The sequence below is a fragment of the Dasypus novemcinctus genome, chromosome 9 (assembly GCF_030445035.2).
Source record: "Dasypus novemcinctus isolate mDasNov1 chromosome 9, mDasNov1.1.hap2, whole genome shotgun sequence".
Classification (NCBI taxonomy): domain Eukaryota; kingdom Metazoa; phylum Chordata; class Mammalia; order Cingulata; family Dasypodidae; genus Dasypus; species Dasypus novemcinctus.
Window position 1 is genome coordinate 95,692,839 of NC_080681.1, and position 18,380 is coordinate 95,711,218.

General features: G+C 43.1%; 1 protein-coding gene and 1 pseudogene across 1 annotated transcript; one reads left to right on the forward strand and one right to left on the reverse strand.

Moving 5' to 3' along the window:
- The first annotated feature begins 798 nt into the window (after positions 1-798).
- LOC101436943 (magnesium transporter NIPA4-like) lies at positions 799-1,916 on the forward strand (annotated as a pseudogene).
- Positions 1,917-11,553: 9,637 nt separating this feature from the next.
- NDUFS5 (NADH:ubiquinone oxidoreductase subunit S5) lies at positions 11,554-17,335 on the reverse strand. Its single transcript, XM_004453717.5, has 3 exons — positions 16,855-17,335; positions 15,411-15,628; positions 11,554-11,768 (listed from the first exon to the last, which is right to left on the reverse strand). Exons 2-3 carry the CDS (start codon positions 15,624-15,626, stop codon positions 11,664-11,666), a joined length of 321 nt encoding a protein of 106 aa, XP_004453774.1. The 5' UTR covers positions 15,627-15,628; positions 16,855-17,335; the 3' UTR covers positions 11,554-11,663.
- Positions 17,336-18,380: the final 1,045 nt, after the last annotated feature.

The following is an 18,380-nucleotide window of genomic DNA, read 5'->3' on the forward strand; positions in this document are numbered from 1 at the left end:
CTTAACTGAAGTAACATCTTGAAGAAATCTTATTTACAATGAGTCCACACCTGCCAGAATATACACCAAGACATGAGCTATCAAATCACAAAAATTCATGGAGGAACTCTCAATGTATATTGCTAAGTGAAAAATGCCAGTCTAAAAAGGCTACATACTGTATGATTCCAACTAAATGGCATTCTGAAAAAAGATAAAACTATAGAGACAGTAAAAAAATCAGTGGTTGCCAAGGTTCACCGGGAGGGATAAAGGAATGAAGAGGTGGTACACAGAGCCTTTAAGGACAGTGAAACTATTCCATATGATACTGTAATGGTGAACACATAACATTATTCATTTGTCAAAACCCACAGAAAGGTGAACCCTAGTGTAAATATGGACCTTAGTTAATAACATATTAGTACTGATTCATCAAATTGTAACAAATGTACACACTAATGTAAGGTGTCAATAATAGTCAGTTAAACTCTGATGAGGAAGTATATGGAGATTCTTTGTGCTTTCTGCACAACTTTTCTGTAAACCTAAAACTGCTCTAAAAATAGTTTATTAAAAATTGTGGTAAGGATTCCACTACTGCGAGGCCAGGCTCTGGGAGGATGACGCACCCCTCTACAGGCAACCCAAAGTCGGGTCTTGCAGCCTCCAGCCCCCAGAGTTAATGCCTCTCTGGAGATGCTCCCACTCTGCGTCAAGTCATTCTACCCACCCCTGGTTCCTGACCCTGGTGGCTTCTCACACCTGGGTCATGCTCTGGAGCCAAGAAACCCAGGGTATCCGGACACCCAGGGCCCCATGGAGTTGCTGGCTAGCAACACCTGCTGTGAGAACGGTTCCCTGCTCAGCCTATATTGCTCCTCCCAAAAGTCCTGTGTCTGATCATCAGAGACCTCAGCCCCAAAGTGCCCAGCAATGCCACCTTAAACTGGTGGCAGGAGAGCATCAGGCAGAACTATGGCTTCTACGCAGGCCAGGGCTTGGCCTTCCTGTCCACCTTCCTCAGCAACAGCAGCATGCTCAGGAAGAAACACCTTCTGCAACTGGTGGCCACAGGCTCTGCGGATGGATGTTACAGCCACCTGAAGAAGCAATGTGGCTGCTGGGAAACTTGCCAACTTTGGGGCCTACACATTCATTCCTGCAACAGTTGCTGCACCTCTGGGGAGCGCTGAGCATCCTCATAAGTGCCATCCTCTCCTTGTAATTCCTGGAGAAAGTCTGAATTTGCTGGGAAAGCTGGGCTGTGTGATCTCTGTGACTGGCAGCACAGTAATGGTGAATACAGCCCGAGGAAGAGCAGGTGACCACAGCCTCTGAGATGGCACCCAAGATGAAGGACACAGCATTCATGGCTGTTGCTGTGCTTCTGCTGGTGTCCTGCCTCATCCTCATCTTTGTCATCACCCACATCATGGGCAAAGGACTATCTTGTTTACATCATCATCTGCCCTGTGATCAGGACCTTCTCCTCACCTGTCATTAAGGACTTAGGCATCACCATGAGGAACTTCCTCTTGTCCCTCATTCTGGCACTTTTGCTCAGGTCAACTTCAACTTCCTCAGCAAGGCAGCGGACATCTTCAGTGCCTCCCTGGCATTCCCCATCTACTATGTGTTCTTCACCACTGGTGGTTACCTCCCCCATCGTCCTCTTCAGGGAGTAGCATAGCAGTTTGCCTCACTGGCTTTGTCACCTTCATCCTGGGTGTGTTTCTGCTTCATGCTTTCAAAGACCTGGACATCAAAGGGGCCAGCTTGGCCCACGTGCACAAAACACAACCTCACCTCCCACCCCAGGGCCCACTATCTCTAGACTGGAAGACAAGAACATCCTTGTGGACAATATGGAACTTTCCAGCACCTCATCACCAGAAGAGAAGCCCAAAGAATTTATAATCCTTTTTTTCCCTTAAGATTTATTTTAATTATTTATCTCTCCCCATCCCCTTGTTGTTTGCACTTGCTGTCAGTTTGTAATTTTTGTTTCTTTAGAAGGCACCAGGAACCAAACCTGGGACCTCCATTCCCTGATTTGTAGTGTCTCTTATGTTTTTCCCCTTGTGGCATCATCTTGTCGCATCAGCTCCCTGCACCTGCCTGCCATGCCAGCTCACCGTCCTGCTCGTCCTCTTTAGGAGGCACCAGGAGCCTCTGTTTCCTGCTTTGTTGTGTCTCTCATTATGCCCTTCCTTTTGTGTCTCTTGTTGCATCAGTGTGCTGCACCCACCCGTCGCACCAGCTTGCCGTCTCCTTTAGGAGGCCCCGGGAACTGTACCACAGACCTGTAGGTGGGAACTCAATCACTTGTGCCATATCTGCTTTCCTATAATCCATTCTTTTTTAAAAAATTTATTTACCGCCCCCCCCCACTGTGTTTTTGCACTTGCTATCTGCTCTCTGTGTCCATTTGCCATGTGCTTTCTGTGTCTGCTTGTCTTCTTTTCTCGACTTCTTTCTTAGGAAGCACCAGGAACCAATCCCAGGACCTTCGATGTAGGAGAGGGGCACTCAATCACTTGAGCCACCTCAACTCCCTAGTTCGCTGCGTCTCCCATTGTCCCTCCTCTGTGTCTCCTTTGCATCATCTTGTTGCACCAGGTCTCTGCACGGGCCAGCTTGCCATGCAACCAGCTTTCACCAGGAGGTGCTGGGAATTGAAACTGGGACCTCCTATATGGTAGATGGGAGCCCAATCACTTGACTCACATTTGCTTCCTAATCCATTCTTAAAGATTGAAATATATGGGTGAGAGGATGAGCCTTATAGTACAACTGACTTCTCAATTTCAGAATCTGCTGGTTATTTTCTGCACAACTGCATTGCCTGTTATTAATGGGCTCTCTTCCCTTGAGACAGTCATTTATACCTCATTTCTGCTTCCAGAAGAAAAATTCCTACCCAGTGAGTGATGGTGGGAGAACTTCCTAGAAATGGAGTCTCAGTGACCAAATACCCTAGTTTATGTTGGTGCCAGCAGGTCCCCTGGACTTTCCTTCCCACTTGATGACATTTCTGGTGGCATATGCTGTTGGGAAGAAGACAGAATTTGACTTGTTGAATGTAACAGAGTCCAAGGACCTCCCTGAGATATTGGTACTCAGGAAATCCTTAGCACCAATTCTCTTCCTGAGACTGAATTGCTGTTTCTTAGCCTAAAGATGAGGTGCAGCTGTCTCCCAGAAGCTTAGAGAGAAATTTGGCATTCCCTATCTAGAGAGGGCACAACTAATGTAAAATTTCTTGTTGCTTTTGCCACATCCTCTTTAGAGACACAAGCAAGGTCTCAGCGGCCCTTCTTACTGTAAAAGCCAACTGATGTCTCAGGGAAAAATTTCAACCAGCTTATCCCCCAAGAACTCCAGCCTGGAGGTGAACATCTTTGTTTCCATTGCTCCATCCTACCTCACCCCTTCTCTCTCTCTCTCCTTCCTCCCTGCCCCCGCCGACCCCCATCCTAAGTCACTGAGACATTCGGGCAATGATCTTAGGACTCAAACAACAACAACAACAACAACAACAACAACAACAACAACAAAAGATGCTTCAGAGAGCTGACTGAACCCAATGTTTCATTTTGCCTTAATCTAGAAAGAGAACAGCAGCTGCTCTGCTCTTTAAAATGGCCTAGCTATAGAGCTATAATCCGGCAGAATTCATTTCCTTTTCCTTAAGGAGTAAAACAAAATATGATTTAGGGAGGCGGGGAGAAGTGTGAGGAGCAAAGCCAGGATTTGGCAGAAAGCAGTCAGAGGCTCTCTGGAAGCCAAGGGTTAAATTCTGTGTTTACTTTGGCACCCAACCAAGAACCTGGAGCAAAAATTTCTGTCCTGCAGCCTCAGAGGCTTGGCCAGTAAAAGTCAACTTTGAGACTCAGTGACCAAGTAGGGGCACAAGGTTGGCATGGGATGGATTCTGGCTGTTGAGCAGAATGCCACCAAGTCCCCACTCCACTGCCAAGCCACCCACACTGAGAGGCAGCATGTTGCCCATGGCTGGGGGACTGCCTTTGGTCCTCTCACATTTGGTCAGAGGCATCCCAAAGGCAAGAACAGCTATATAGAGATATAAATGATATCTCTTCCCTTCTCACCTTATTTCCAACTGCAAGAATGTGGGGCTGTGATACAGGGATCATTGGAAAGGGTGGTCAGGAAGCTGGTATATCTGCAAAGAGGGAAGATTTGGTCCTCAGCTCTCAAGTTGGTTAGAGTCACCCTGTGTATATCCATTCCTGTACCCTGTGTTTATGTCCCATGTCTTAAACATAGCCAACCCAGGCCAAACTCTTGGAGCTCCCAAGGCTCAGCTAACCAAAGACCTTTAGCCTCAAATCCCCAGCTTTCAGTGAATGTGGATTTCTGTCGGTAACTAAAATTGATGATCTTGAGCATGGATCTTGAGCATGGAAGGAACCCTAAGTCCTTGAGAGCATGTTCTGCAGGTCAAGAATAAAGGCTTTGGAGTGTGTTTACTTGGAAAAAAAATGATGGTGTATTGAATTATGTACCCCAATATTTACATGTTCTTGGTCTTCAGCCACAATCCTAGGGGTATGACGATTGTAAATGGGGTCTCTTAAGGGCGTTATTTGAGTTAAGATGTGGCCCAACTGAATGAGGTTAGACCTTAATGCAAATTACTTGAGTCCATTACAAGCAGAAGAAATTCAGGCATAGAAGAGAAAGCCAAGGGGAGGAGCCAGAAGCTGCAAGTTAAGGGAACCTGGAAGAGAAAGGAAAGGATGTGGCCATGTCAAGAGAAAGCCAAGGAATCTAAGGATTGCTGGCCAGCCAGAATGCTACCGACCCTTGGAGGAAGAAAGCTTTCTAGCTTCTGAAACAGTGAGCCAACCCTATATGCAGTATTCATCATAGCAGCCTGGAAAACTAAGACAAAAATAATAAATGATAATAAAAAGAGACTTTATATCTCTTTATTGAGACTTTCTAATTTTTTCCATTTGTTTCAAGTGTGTTCATAATTAAACACATCAAAGATTTTTATGATGGTTGCTTCAAAATTCTTTTCAGAAAATTCTAATATCAGTAACACCTCAGAAGAGGTATCTATTGATCAGGGGTTCTTAACCAGGGGTCTGCGAATTGAAATTCAAAAGAAATTTTGAATTTCAAAAGAAAATTTGAATTTTTGAGTTGAAATTCAAAAGAAACATTACTCTTGTGGGGATGTGTTGGTACAGGTGTGATATATCTATTAAATAATACACAGTATAGTGTGGATTAGTAAGGGGCCCATGGTTTTCACCTGACTGGCAGAGGCATCTGTGGAACAAAAAAGGTTAAGAACCCCTGCTTTAGATTGTCTTTTCGAAGGCCTCTCTGACTCTGCTCCTGCAGGAGGGGATGCCACCTCATTACTGCCAGGTGAAGGTGGAATTCCAGGTCATCCACCTGGCCTCCACGGACACCCAGGGCAGGAGGGTCTCCTTGTTCCTGCCAGGCAGGGGTGGAAATCCAGGCTCCCCACGTGGTCTCTGTGACAACGCGGGAGGAGATCGTTTGGTTATTGCTAAGTAGAAGTGAAAGTCCTGCATAACCACTAGACCTCCTCTGACGCCACCCCAGAGATAGCGGAGAGAGGTGAGGGTGGAGATCTAGGTGGGGTGGGAGTAGGGCTGGAGCAGAGCAGATACTGTGTGAAAGTTGTCCATCTCGCTAGGCTGTCCTTTCCTGGTCCTTTGACTAGAGAAATCAGTCTTTTCTGGGGGCTCATTTTATCTTCACTGCTGGCATTTTAGATTTGCTGGCTTCTCCAGGACCCAGTCTAACACATATGAGGCAATAAGGACTCACTTCTGTGTCATTCCTTGGGTCTCAAGGTCCCTAGCCAGTCTGCCTTCTTCTCTCTGCTTTTCAGTCCTCTTGTGTTTGTTTTATATATAATGTCCAGGGTTTTTACTGAGCAAGAGGAACAGGGATGAAGTAGTCTGACGCATCTTACCAAAAGCAGAAGTTGCTCCACATACTTTTAAAACTTCAACATTTAAAACTGAGATGTTTCACATAAATATAGAACACTAGCTTCTCGTGAAGCACTGGAAGATAAGGCACCTTGGGCTACACCTCTGCTTGGTAACAATTGACTGGATCTGCCTATCTACTGCTCACTGTGGCTGGATGCTACCCTTCCTAGTTCATGGTAGGTCCCACCCCTCTCACAATGAATGTATTTGTACTAACTTACAAAAGGCCAGCTTCTCTCATTCTTACATTACTGTAAGGAGTCTGAACTTGCTACCCTGTATCAGAACTTGTGTTTGATTTCCAGGAAGTGTTGGCTATGGCAAAGGTCGGATGTGACAACAGAAAAGGAGCTACTGGCAGGATCAGGAAAGGATTCTGCTACATCATTGCAGAAATGTTCTCTCTCTTCCAGCACAAAACTCAGCCTCAGCACAGATTGTTCCAAAAAGTTACAGAAAAAAAGTTTTTAAAATCCCCCGTTTTATCTCAGGGAACAGCCAGTTCATTCCTCCTCTTGAAAAGCCCTTAATTATGTCGTGGAGTTAAATTCCCAGCCCATTCTAGTGGCAGCACTACAGAGTGAGCGTGTAAGTGAGCAGAAGCCACCACTGCGAAGTGAAGTCCGACGAGAGGTAGCTTAAGTGTTCTACCGCAGCAAAGAATGCTGTGTTGGTAGTTTCAGCCAGATTGGTGATCCCAGTCATGTGAAAGGTTCAGTCGGCCAAGGAAAAGCCAAAAAATGTGGTTCATTTCTCATCGTGGATTCCAACAAATACTTCTGTTAGTCTGGTCAGCTCAGCCATGACAGCGCCCGAGCCTGTCAGCACCACGGGGAGTCAGAATCACTTTCAAGACAGGTATTTTAAAACTTTTGGGTTCGTAGACCCCTGAGACATGAAGCCTCATGGGTTACCTAGCCCCTTTGATCCAGTACATTCTGCCTTCTTCCTAAGAGGGAAATATCAAGAGGAAGCCACTGATCTTCTGTTGCCTGAGCCCTCACCACTCTCCATCCCTAGCTCTTCACCTCTGACCTTCTGTGCCCAGGAACAGTAACCATTGCTTCTGACCAGGGCTGGGAAATGAGAGCAATCTCTCTAGTCTGTTTTTGACAAAACAAAGCCCAAAAGTTGACACCAGTGACAAGCTTTTTGCAGGAGCACTGGCTTCTCTGCGGTGCTGAGTCTCCATGTGACCAAATTCAGAACAATTCAGTTTGTCAACAAGGACCCCCAACTCAACACATCTTGCAGGTATGTTTGGGCTGGGACATCATTTTTCATGACCATAGTGCCATGTGCTTGGCCCTCCACACTATGAAGAAACAGGAGCACTGGTAGCAGACTGGGAGGAAACCCTTCTCCAAGAGACCCTTCTAGAAGGTTGGCCATATATAATTAAACAACAATAATAAGAAGCTATCATTTATCTAGAAACTATTGTTGCGAAGTGGTTCTAGGTTAAAGGCCTTGTGTGAAATCCTGTGAACTAAATTGGAGAAACTACAACTCAGAGAGGTTGTTTGACTTGCTGAAGGTCACAGCTACAAAGTGGCAAAGAAGGATTTTGAATCCAGTCCTCTCTGCTTTTGCACTGGGTATGCTCTATTGGCCCCTTCAGTCTGCTCTCCACAGTTCTTCACTCTGCTCTGTGCCTCAGAAGACTGATGGACCACATCAATGGGCTCCTTTGCCTCTGGCTTCTGGTTGGGTTTGGTCATGTGGGCGCTAAATAAATATTTGTCAGTTGAATTATTAAAAAATATCTTGACCCATCTTTAGAACTTAAACCTCCTAGCATTAAATCCAGAGAAAATCTTTCTTCCAGGATTCCAAGCAAACTGTGTTCGTTGGCTCCAATTGGGTCAAGTGCCTGATTTGGAATACTTGTGAAAATATAGTAAGGAAAGAAAGCAAAATGCTAGAATTATATATAATTTGCTACCTTTTGTGTAAAAAAGGGCAAAGAAAAATATAAAGTTATATCTATGTATAGGCATAGAAGATCTTTAGGAGACATGTGATACTGCTTGCCTCTGGGTAAAGGAACTGGATAGCTGATGGAGGTTTTCCAGTACATATCCTTTGTTGCTTTTGAATTTTGGACCATACAAATTACCCATTAAAAAGTTAAATTGGGGAGCAGATGTGGCTCAAGTGGTTGAGCGTCTGCTTCCCACATAGAAGGTCCCGGGTTTGGTTCCTGGTGCCTCCTAAAAACAAAGAAACCAAACAAATAAATGAAAAAAACAACTTAGGGGAGCTGACATGGCTCAGCAGTTGAGTGCTGGATCCCCACTTATAAGGTCCCAGGCTCAATCCCCAGCCCAAGTACCTAAAAAAAAATTAAATGAAAATGTAATCAGAATTTTCAAAACACTCAAAGGGTTAAAAAGTACAGGCCAGAGTGGTTGGGTTCCCATTTGCCAGAGTCCAGGGAAAGAAAGAGCAAGGGCAGCAGGCAATGCTATTTCGAGAGACTAAGTAACCTGCCCTGTTTTTTTTAGGAGGTATCGGGTATTGAACCCAGATCTTGTACATAGGAAGCAGGCACTCTACCACTGAGCCACACTTGCTCACCACAGTTTTTAATAATGTTATAAAGAACCTCACAGCTTTCCTACCCCTCTGCCCACCACTGACTTCATTCTGTTCTGCACCTGGTCAAAAGGATACAGTCCTAACTCTTATTCGAACTGCTTAAAGAACAGGAGCCTTGGAGCCTTCAGGATCCTGAGGAGTCATGGTGAGCCAGTGGGTTTAGTCTTCTCTCTTGCTTTTACCAGCTCACAACATTGCTGTTCAACTTTCTCAAAACAATTAAGGGAAGCGGACTTGGCCCAGTGGTTAGGGCATCTGCCTACCACATGGGAGGTCCGCGGTTCAAACCCTGGGCCTCCTTGACCCGTGTGGAGCTGGCCTTGCACAGTGCTGATGCGCATGAAAGAAGTGCCCTGCCTTGCAGAGGTGTCCCTCGCGTGGGGGAGCCCCAAGCGCACTCTTCCAAGAACGGCGTCACATATACGGAGAGCTGACACAACAAGATTAACCAACAAAAAGAAACACAACAAGATTATGCAACAAAAAGAAACACAGGTTCCCAGTGCTACTGGGGAGAGCAATTTTTTTTTTTTAATCTTAAAAAAAAAAAGCAATTAAGGCACAGTTAGCCAAGGGTCAGGGTTTCCTGTTCCAGAGCAGTTTATGAGTATCTGCTATAAATGAAGGTTTTTGATATCTTCTAAAGGTATCAAGGTAATGCTTTCCAAAAATTCACAATTGTGGGTTTTTTTTCATTTTTTTTACCTTCAAGGAAATACAATCTAATGAAATTTGTTTTCCCTTCATTCTACAACCCAGAGCTCAGGAATAAAATATATATCTTTGAATGAAAGGCTGTGTACCTACTTTGTCTTGGTTTATATTCTGCTTACCTCTCAGCTACACCTGTCTGGTTTAGGATTTTCCAAAACTATGAGTGCACTGAGTGCCACTTTGCTCTGAAACTCACAAAATATAGGAAAAAATACAACTAATACAAACTATGGACTATAGTTAACAGTAATGCTGTATTTTTTCTATTAATTGTAACAAAGATACTCTACCAATTCTAAGGGCCAATAATAGGGAAGTATAGGGGGTATGGAATTTTTCTTTTTGGAGGGATGAAAATGTTCAAAAATCGATTGTGGTAATGAATGCCTGTGAGCATATGAGCCACTGATTTGTACACTTCAGATGGATTGTATGGTATATGGATAAAACTGTTTTTGCTTTTTTTTTTTAAACTCAGAAAAGCTAGTATGTACAGAGCACAGTAAAACAAACTAACACAGGGCCACCAGCATGGAAGTACTCCAGATTGCTTCTTCATTGTGACTGATTATAGAGATTAGCAAGTGGGTTTAAGAAAATGTTACTTGGCTACAAGATTTGCCCTGTAACACAAGGAATAAGCAAGACTCTGATCAAATGCCAAATGCCATCTTCCAATTTTGAGACTAGGATACAATGTACTTTCCTTTTTGAGGAGAACCTTATATTCAAGCCCTACAGCTGACACAATTCAAAGTGCTACAAGAGAGCTGAGGTATAAATTATAGTCTCTATATTTCGTAAGGTTCATCCCTTCCCTTTTACATCTGGGGTTTTCTTTCAAAAACATATTTCTAATGTATCATTTATATATTATATAAGATAGGGGACTAAAACAATGGCATTGTTTCTTCAAAATTAGGTATCAAAAGAAAAAAAAATACTTGAACCTGACATTTTCTTCTTAAAAGTTAGATTTCACAGACCTTTTAGTAAGCATACCAACCAGCCCAAGGGTGTGCTTTACAAAAAAATAAAAAGCACAAAAGAACACTGCAACTTCTTAACAGACTGTGGAGTTAACATACTTAAAGTGCCTTAAACATAATAAGCATTCATTCAATGTTAGTTATTCCCCGGATGCTAATTTTTTAGGGACAGGTAGAGGTATTTTTCCAAACTTAAAATAGGCTGCACATTATGTTCCCCCCAGCGTGGGACAGGACTCCTGGGGATGAGCCTCCCTGGCACCGAAGGATTACTACTAAGTACCAGATGATGATGAAACTAGAAAAAGACCTTGAATAAAAGGGTCAACTCAGACCAGCAGAATATCTCAGCTGACATGTAATATCAGGTGTCATCAATGCTTTTTGACCTTGATAAAAGGGGGAAATGGAAAGGACAAATGAGTTTATATGGCTATGAGTCTCCAAAAGAGTCGAGAGGTCATCAGAGGGGTCACTCTTATGCACACCTCAGCAGGGTTCCAGAGACAGCCAAAGTAGATACAAGCCCAGGTATTGGTTCTTCTGAGGGCTAGAGACCCACAGGTTCTATGGTCACGGCAGATGGAATTCAATGCCATCAGTTGGCCCTACTTTGGAGTTTTGTGTTCCTGAGTGTGATGGAGTTGAACTCAGGTGTGATCTTTGTTCAGATGCCTCTCCTGTTACTTTTACCGGACGTATGGTTGGTGCTGGGATTTGGTGTATGCTCAGGGGACCTGAATCTCTGGACTGTCCATGTGATAGCCAAGCCCTGAGCCTCAGAAGATCTGCGACTCCTACCCTCTGGTTTAATGAACTTACTCCAGCCAGCTAAGAGAGGTGAAGGTCGACCACCACACCAGGATGTGGGGGCATTTTCAGGACTTGGAGTTGTCCTAGGTGGTACTGCAGGGACAGGTGCTGGACATTGTAGATCCTGCCATGGCTCACTGGGTGGGCGGGGGGAGAGTGTAAACTACAATGTAAACACAATCCATGTGGTGCAGCAGTGCTCCAAAATGTATTCACCAAATGCAATGAATGTGCCACGATGATGTGGGAGAAGTGAGGTGAGGGGGGTGTGGGGTATATGAGGACCTCATATTTTTTTAATGTAACATTTAAAAAAATAAATAAAAGAAAAAAGAAAAAAAAAAGAGTTACCTCCTGAGAGCCTCCATGTTAAAAAAAAAAAAAAAAAGAAAAAAGGCTGCAATATCATTATAGCAAAGTATGATGCAAGAGAAAACAGAACAAACAGGAAGGAGTAATCCTTTATTTTTAGAGAACAAAGAGGTTTTTAGTAAATAGTATTTCCAGTGGTGAATAGACAACATAAAAATCAGCCTTCAGCCATCAGCAACTGCTCTGCTCAGGGCCTGGGTTCTTCCTTGCCCAAGTGGTAAGGTGGAGGCGTGTACTTCCCTTCCTTTATTAACTTGTCGCGTTGCTTTTTGATGGCGCTCATGCGGCTCATCTGTCAAAGGAAAAAAAACCACTTAAACCAAGAGAGCTATGTACCAGAACGCGAGGAACGGAGAAACAGCTAGAATTTGATGTCATTTCTAAACTATGGAAGGCTTTCCATCCTAGAGGGCCTATCTTAAAGAACTAACTTGAAATAATTTCCCAAGCATTTAACAGTATTTTAAGGATCCTTACTTTAACAAATAAAAGTTCTGGTATATAAAATAATACCTACTAGAAATCTGTTAACTAAAATGTTATTAAATAGGAATACAGATGTTTACATAAATAAAACATCTGTATCAAAGATGCAGAAAGATCAAAAACACTTAAAACTTGTACTTGTACCACACTAAAATATTTTAACATATTAAAAGCTAAGATCACCTCACAGTTTATATATTCCTGACATCTCTATGTGAAGATGCTACTGGTGACTGTGTGCTGAGTATGAGAGAAGGTGAACTAGCCAAATGAGGTCTCTTTAGTCTGCCGCTCTCCCAACTGAGCTATCCTGGCCCTACTAAATGAGGTCTCTTTATATCACACTGAAGTAAAGGGCTGATAATTTGCTCAGCCTCTAGTTACTGTTGAGTCCTGCCTTCTCTCCTCAGACAGGTCACTGGTTGCTTCCAGACAAGTCAAAGCCATACTGTACCAGCAAGTGTGTGTAAAAGTCAGGGCAGTGAACTGGTCAATGAATTCTGTGACATAAAAAATATAATCACTAACCCTGAACACATTATTTCTCTACTCACAACTCTCCAATAGTGTCCCATCTTACTGAAAAAAACATTTCATCTTGTTAATGACTTGCAAAGCCTAACTCTCTGATACTGTAACCTAATACTGTCTGCTATCTCGCTCTGCTCCAGCGCAGGGACCTCTGCACTTGGGTTTCCTCTGCCTGGAACATCTGTCCCCCATGACCACACGGCTCACATTCTTTAAGTCTCTGTTCAAATGTCCCCTATCACTGAGCTTTTCTCTGACCATCCTATTTAAAATAGCATCCACTTAGCTCCCACCTCAGCACTTTCTATCTTCCTCCTGTTTATTTTCTCCGCTACACTTTTCACTGCCTGATACACTACATTTTATGTGCTTGTTAATTTTCTATTCTTCCCCACCCCCACTAGAATACAAGCCCCATGAGGGCTTTCTGCCATTTTAGTTTACTAAACTATATTCTCAGTGCCTCCAATAGTTCCTAACATAATAAGTGTTTCAATGACTATTTTTTGAATGAGTAACTAATTTCTCACAAAGGCATGAGGAGTAAGCATATTCAGTTAAACACCTGATTATCCTTAAAGAATTAGCCAGTACCTTACTTCAGCAGGAAAAAACCTAAGTGTACTAAATATTGACATACACATTAACCATTTTTAAAAGATGGCATTCTTAACATTTCTCTATTAAAGGATCTCCCACCAAAAGGCCAAATCATGTCACTGAGCTATGACAACACCAGATATCAAATCTTTCTCTAAGTTAGCACCAATAGGCTCTGGAGCCAGTCTTGCCAGGCTCAAATCTCAACTGCGCCATTTACTAGCTATATGAGCTTAGGCAAAGTGGTTAATTTTTCTTTGCTTCAGGTTTCTAATTGTATAACAGCAATTCATCTCACAGGATTGATGAGAAATAAATGCATTATTACATGTCAAGCACTTAGACCCGTGATTGATAGATATTACCTATATTACTACTATATTACTAATATCTGCAAAGGACCACACCTAAGAGCTTAAGCTATGGCAAAAGCTTTAGGCAATGCATTGCATCCCCTAGGAATATTCAATGTGAAGCATTTAAAAAAGTAAACTTAAGTAAAACACAGATTAATTCCTATTTCCCTGGTCTAGTAGCTTCAATCCCTAGGGGGAAATACCCAGTCATTTAAGGCAACTGATAAAAAGGTAATTTTATCTATTCATAAATTCACTGAATTAGGAAGTGACCCTAGAGCAACTCCTTAATTTTTCCACATAAGGAAACCAAGGTGAAGAAAGGAAAGTGATTTGTCCAAAGTCATAGAACTAGCATCAAAACCTGGTTCTCCTAATTCCTATTAAATGTTCTTTCCACTTCCCCATACTGCCTTCTCTTGGTATAAATTTTCCAAAACAAGGGAAATTCAATCTGAGCAATAAATAACTAGGGACCACAAGAAGTTTAGATACCTTGTGAATTAAAATAGTTGGAAGGTGACCAAACTATGACCTATCCATTTGTCCCTCATATTAAAATATTATTGATCAATATTCCTGCAGAGATCAATTTAAAAGTATTGTCTGACATGCCCTCATTCCTTCCACATTTGGCCTCACTTTTATCCAAAAGCCAGCTGCAGATGTTAAGATAGAAGAAATGTGTAAAGTTTGCATAAATTTAGCTGAAAATCTAAATCTTTTTTCAGAACTCCAAGTTGTTGGGAGTAATAATAAAAATACTTCTATTTGTTATATCTGGAGCACAGAAATAGGCAAAATGACAGCCCACACCCAAAGATTTCTTCTCTAAATCTTTCTGCTTTGATCCTCATTGTTAATGTTTACTTGTTATGTTCCTCCAATCTTTATATGTCATGCTTTTTTTTTTTGGTGGTACCAGGGCCAGGGATTGAGCAGGGGACCTTGTATGTGGGAAGCCAGTGCTCAACCACTGAGACACATGGGCTCCCTGTAAGGCTCTTATATCTATGATCCTCCTTCAACTCTAAAGGTGGACATCATGCTAGCATCCATTTCCTTCCTGCATTTTGGTCTGGCTCACCTAAAACAATCTTATATTGCCAAAAATAGAATTCTGGGGTTGCTCTATCAGATTTCTTGTAATTGATTTGCAGAATTTTTACTTCTTCCCTAATGAAGGTTCAATGATTTTGAAATATTATCACCCAAAGATTTTCAAGGACAAATTGTCAAAGTTTCTTAATTTAATGTGCTTTATAGCCTAGAGCAAAAAATGGAAATACGCATGTATGCAATTTCTAACCTGGTGGCTACTGCAGGGTATATGCTAAGGAAAACATGGGAGGAGAGGATGAAGAACACTGAGGAACAAAGGGTCTTCCTTCTACCTGCAGGTATTTAACCTCCTTGTCATGGTACCTAAGTAAAGAAGGTGTGTCACTGAAAAAGTTTTGCCAATTCACATTGGGCAAGCCACTGCCCAGTGACCAATTAAAAATACCTAAGGGGGAAGGAGATGTGGCTCAACCCCTTGAATGCCCACCTACCATATGGGAAGTCCCAGGTTTGGGTCCCGGTGCCTCTTAAAAGACCAGCAGACACCACCTCCCACCTCAACGAGCCTAGATGCCATCTCCCACCAACAAGAGATGCCTCAGGTCAGGAGATGCAGCAGCCGCTGGAGAGCAGATATAGTTCAGGCTATTGGGTTCTTGCCTCTCATGTGGGAGGTCCCAGGTTTGGTTCCTGGAGCCTCCTGGAGAAGGCAAGCAAACAATAAGCAAGTGAGAGAACCACCCAGGGGAGTGGAGGGATAAAGAAAAATAAAGTAAATAAAACAAATCTTAAAAAAAAAGAAAAAGAAACCCCAAAAAAGAAAAAAACCCAAAAACACCTAAGAGTAGCCCCAAAGAAACAAGGCAGTAATTCAGTTCCCAAGCCCATCATTTCCTTACCGTTTTCTGCCGAAGCATACATTCTACGAAATCATCAAACTCTATCTTGCACTCTTTCTCTGCCCGGATACCACCGATTCCATGGGCACATTCTATCCATTCTTTTTCAAAAGCATGGCAACGACTTGGAAGCTTGTAAGGCTGCTCAGCACTTTGGATTGTCATCCAACGATCTAAGTTAAGGCCTAGCCTTTTCTGCACATCAAAGAAAGGCATGGCTGCAATGGGAGATAAAGAAACTAATGCCACAAAAGTGCAATCAAATAAGAAATTTCTATGGAAAATGACATTGCTAATTATGGTAAATAGCCATCTGGAAAGATGTTTCAGTTACCATTCTCCCAACTCTTTCTCACCAAACTTTTTCATTAGATCTTGCAGTTTATGGTAGCTGAGAAATTTCTGTGCTTTCACAAAACCCTAAGAGAACTAAGAACAATGTATAAAAAGTCATCTCTATACTGATGTTATTTTTGCCAAAAGTAAATAAAAAGTTATGTTTTGACTCAATAGTTCCAATTCTCTGGAACAGATATGAAAAAATATGTGAAAAGAATAAAAAGCACAAATACAAAATATTTCTCTACAGTTTTCTATCTACTCTTCCCATATCAGCTTAGATGACACTTCTCCTGAGAAGTCATGTAATCTGGTGTTCCTCCTCTGTGTTCTCAGAGCACCTTCAACTTCCCACAGGAATACTTTGCACAAAACTCTAGTGGACTATTTACTTGTTTATCTCCCCTTTTGGACAGTGAGTGCATTGAGAGCAGGGACCAAGTAGGGGACTCAGTCAGTAATCGTTTACTGAAAAAATTAATTTCAAACACTTTAAATGTGCCATGATAGAGAAATGGCTAATTATAAATTCTGGTACTCACTTGTAAAATATGATACAGACACTGCAAAAAGAGGATACTATACATGGTAAATACACAAACTGTTAAATGAAAAAAAGAGACTACATTAATACCGCAGAGAGAGAGAGAGAAAAAGTAGCCAGAGTATTTCAGGCTATGGCAACAGCACGAGTTATGAGTTACAGCCCGAAGTACTGGGTAAGTTTGGGGAACATTAAAGACCCAGATGTGGCTAGATCGCTGAGGGGCGTGACGGAAAGAAGGGAATGCGCTAAAGGAGTTGGCGGGGCCAAGATCACAAAAGGTATTGAAAACCCGAATAAGGAGCGTGTTTAAGTTAAGAAACCAAAGGTCAAAATGGTCCGGCAGAGCTAACAGGGAAAGAGGGCGTAGAGAGATGCTGTGTACAGCCTTCGGTGACACTGGCTGGGGGCGACAGGGCCTGAGAAAGCGGAGAACAAGCCCAGAGTTCCGGCCTAGGAGAACGGGACATTCATCAAGCCAAAAGGAAACGTGTTAAATAATCTTGGAAAGAAGCTCTTTAGCCTACACCGCTACGCAGACATAACTGAGCCCTACCATACCTCTGCGTTGTCCTTGTCTCTTCGCTGACCGCCGCTCTTGCCTTGCGACGCGGACGCCTGCCGCAAAGGACGACTGCAGCGCGACGTTTTGAGCGCGACTCCTAGGGCCGACCTTCCTTCCACTGTCGCGCCCCGGAAACCCAAGCCCATCGATCTCCGCCTGCGCGGCCGTTTGGCTTGCTCGCGGAAAATCTGGGCGTCCCACACTGGCAGCTTTAGAGCAGGCCTAGGTTTTTCTGTCTCCTCGCACTGTGCCAAGCACACTCATGGCAGCTCTGATGGGTGAGGAACCTGACCAAAGCTACACAAGAGAAAAAACACTGACTACACACGCCCCTTCATCGTGGTTAAAGGATTGCGAAGTTAGACAGGGTGGGTTCATATTCTCTGTGTGATCCTAGGAAAGGAGTCAAAGGCAGAGACTGGACGGCAGGACACTTTCTGAAATACATATCGGCGATCCATTTCTCTAACCGGAAAGACTGAAAAACTACAACTCCCCCAAACCCCACGCCTGAACTGAGCTTGCGCTGTTGTTATGGCGACCACGGGCGCCTCCGGGAACTTTGGCATTGCTACGTCACAAATTCCGTTCCTCCTATAGCATACAGGGGTGCGTTGCTGTGCGTATTCCTTGCCAGCTGCCTGTCTTTGCGTTTTTGTTTTTTTTTTAACCTGGTTAAAACTTTGCTTTGTAGAAGTGTTTTTACAATGAAGTTAAAGGACTCCATGCTCAGCGAGGCAAGCCTGAACGGTCGCCTTCTTCTGTTTCATTTCCGAGAAACCGCGGCTCGGAAACCTGGTGGGACGCGACTGTTCTCCCCACACGTCTTCCTTCCATCTTCAAAGCGAAAAGGAAGACGGCTCAAATCCCAGTCTGCTCCCTTTCGCGCCCTTCTGAAAACTCGCTTTAGTTGCTACATGAACACGGGCTAAATCTGGACGGTCATAGGAGAAACTAAGGTCGCCCAAAGCCCCCCTAGTTGTCTATTTAAGGGACTTAAGCCCTCGATCTGTAGGACTCACACACCTTTCATTCAGTCATCACCCAAGAAAAAGCTTTAACACTACCCTTCTACAGATAGATGGTCTATAATTTAGCACGTTGGTAACTTTAGGCCTATACGTGATACCTTTGTCACACAATTGAATAAATTCCTTGGGTAACATGTGGCTCCTAGCACATTTGGGTAGGACATCGAGTTTGGACCCTTCACTTCCTCCCCAAACCGGGTAATGGAGTTAAAAGATAGACACAACAAAGCAGATAAGCAAAGTAATCTTAAAGAGAAAGCAGTGGATCTCAGGCTTGGAATATAATGGAAACCAGAGTGACCATAAACTTAAAAAAAAAGTCATTTGGGAGACGAAGAAACAGCAAGTTGAACAGCTGATATAAAATCAGAAATCACTGAAGCAAACTTAAGTCAACAGGATGGCTGTGCCAGGTTCACGCCTGTATCTGGTTTCCCTAGAAGGGTAACTTGATGGTCAACGTTCTATCCCTAAAACTAAGAACCACGTGT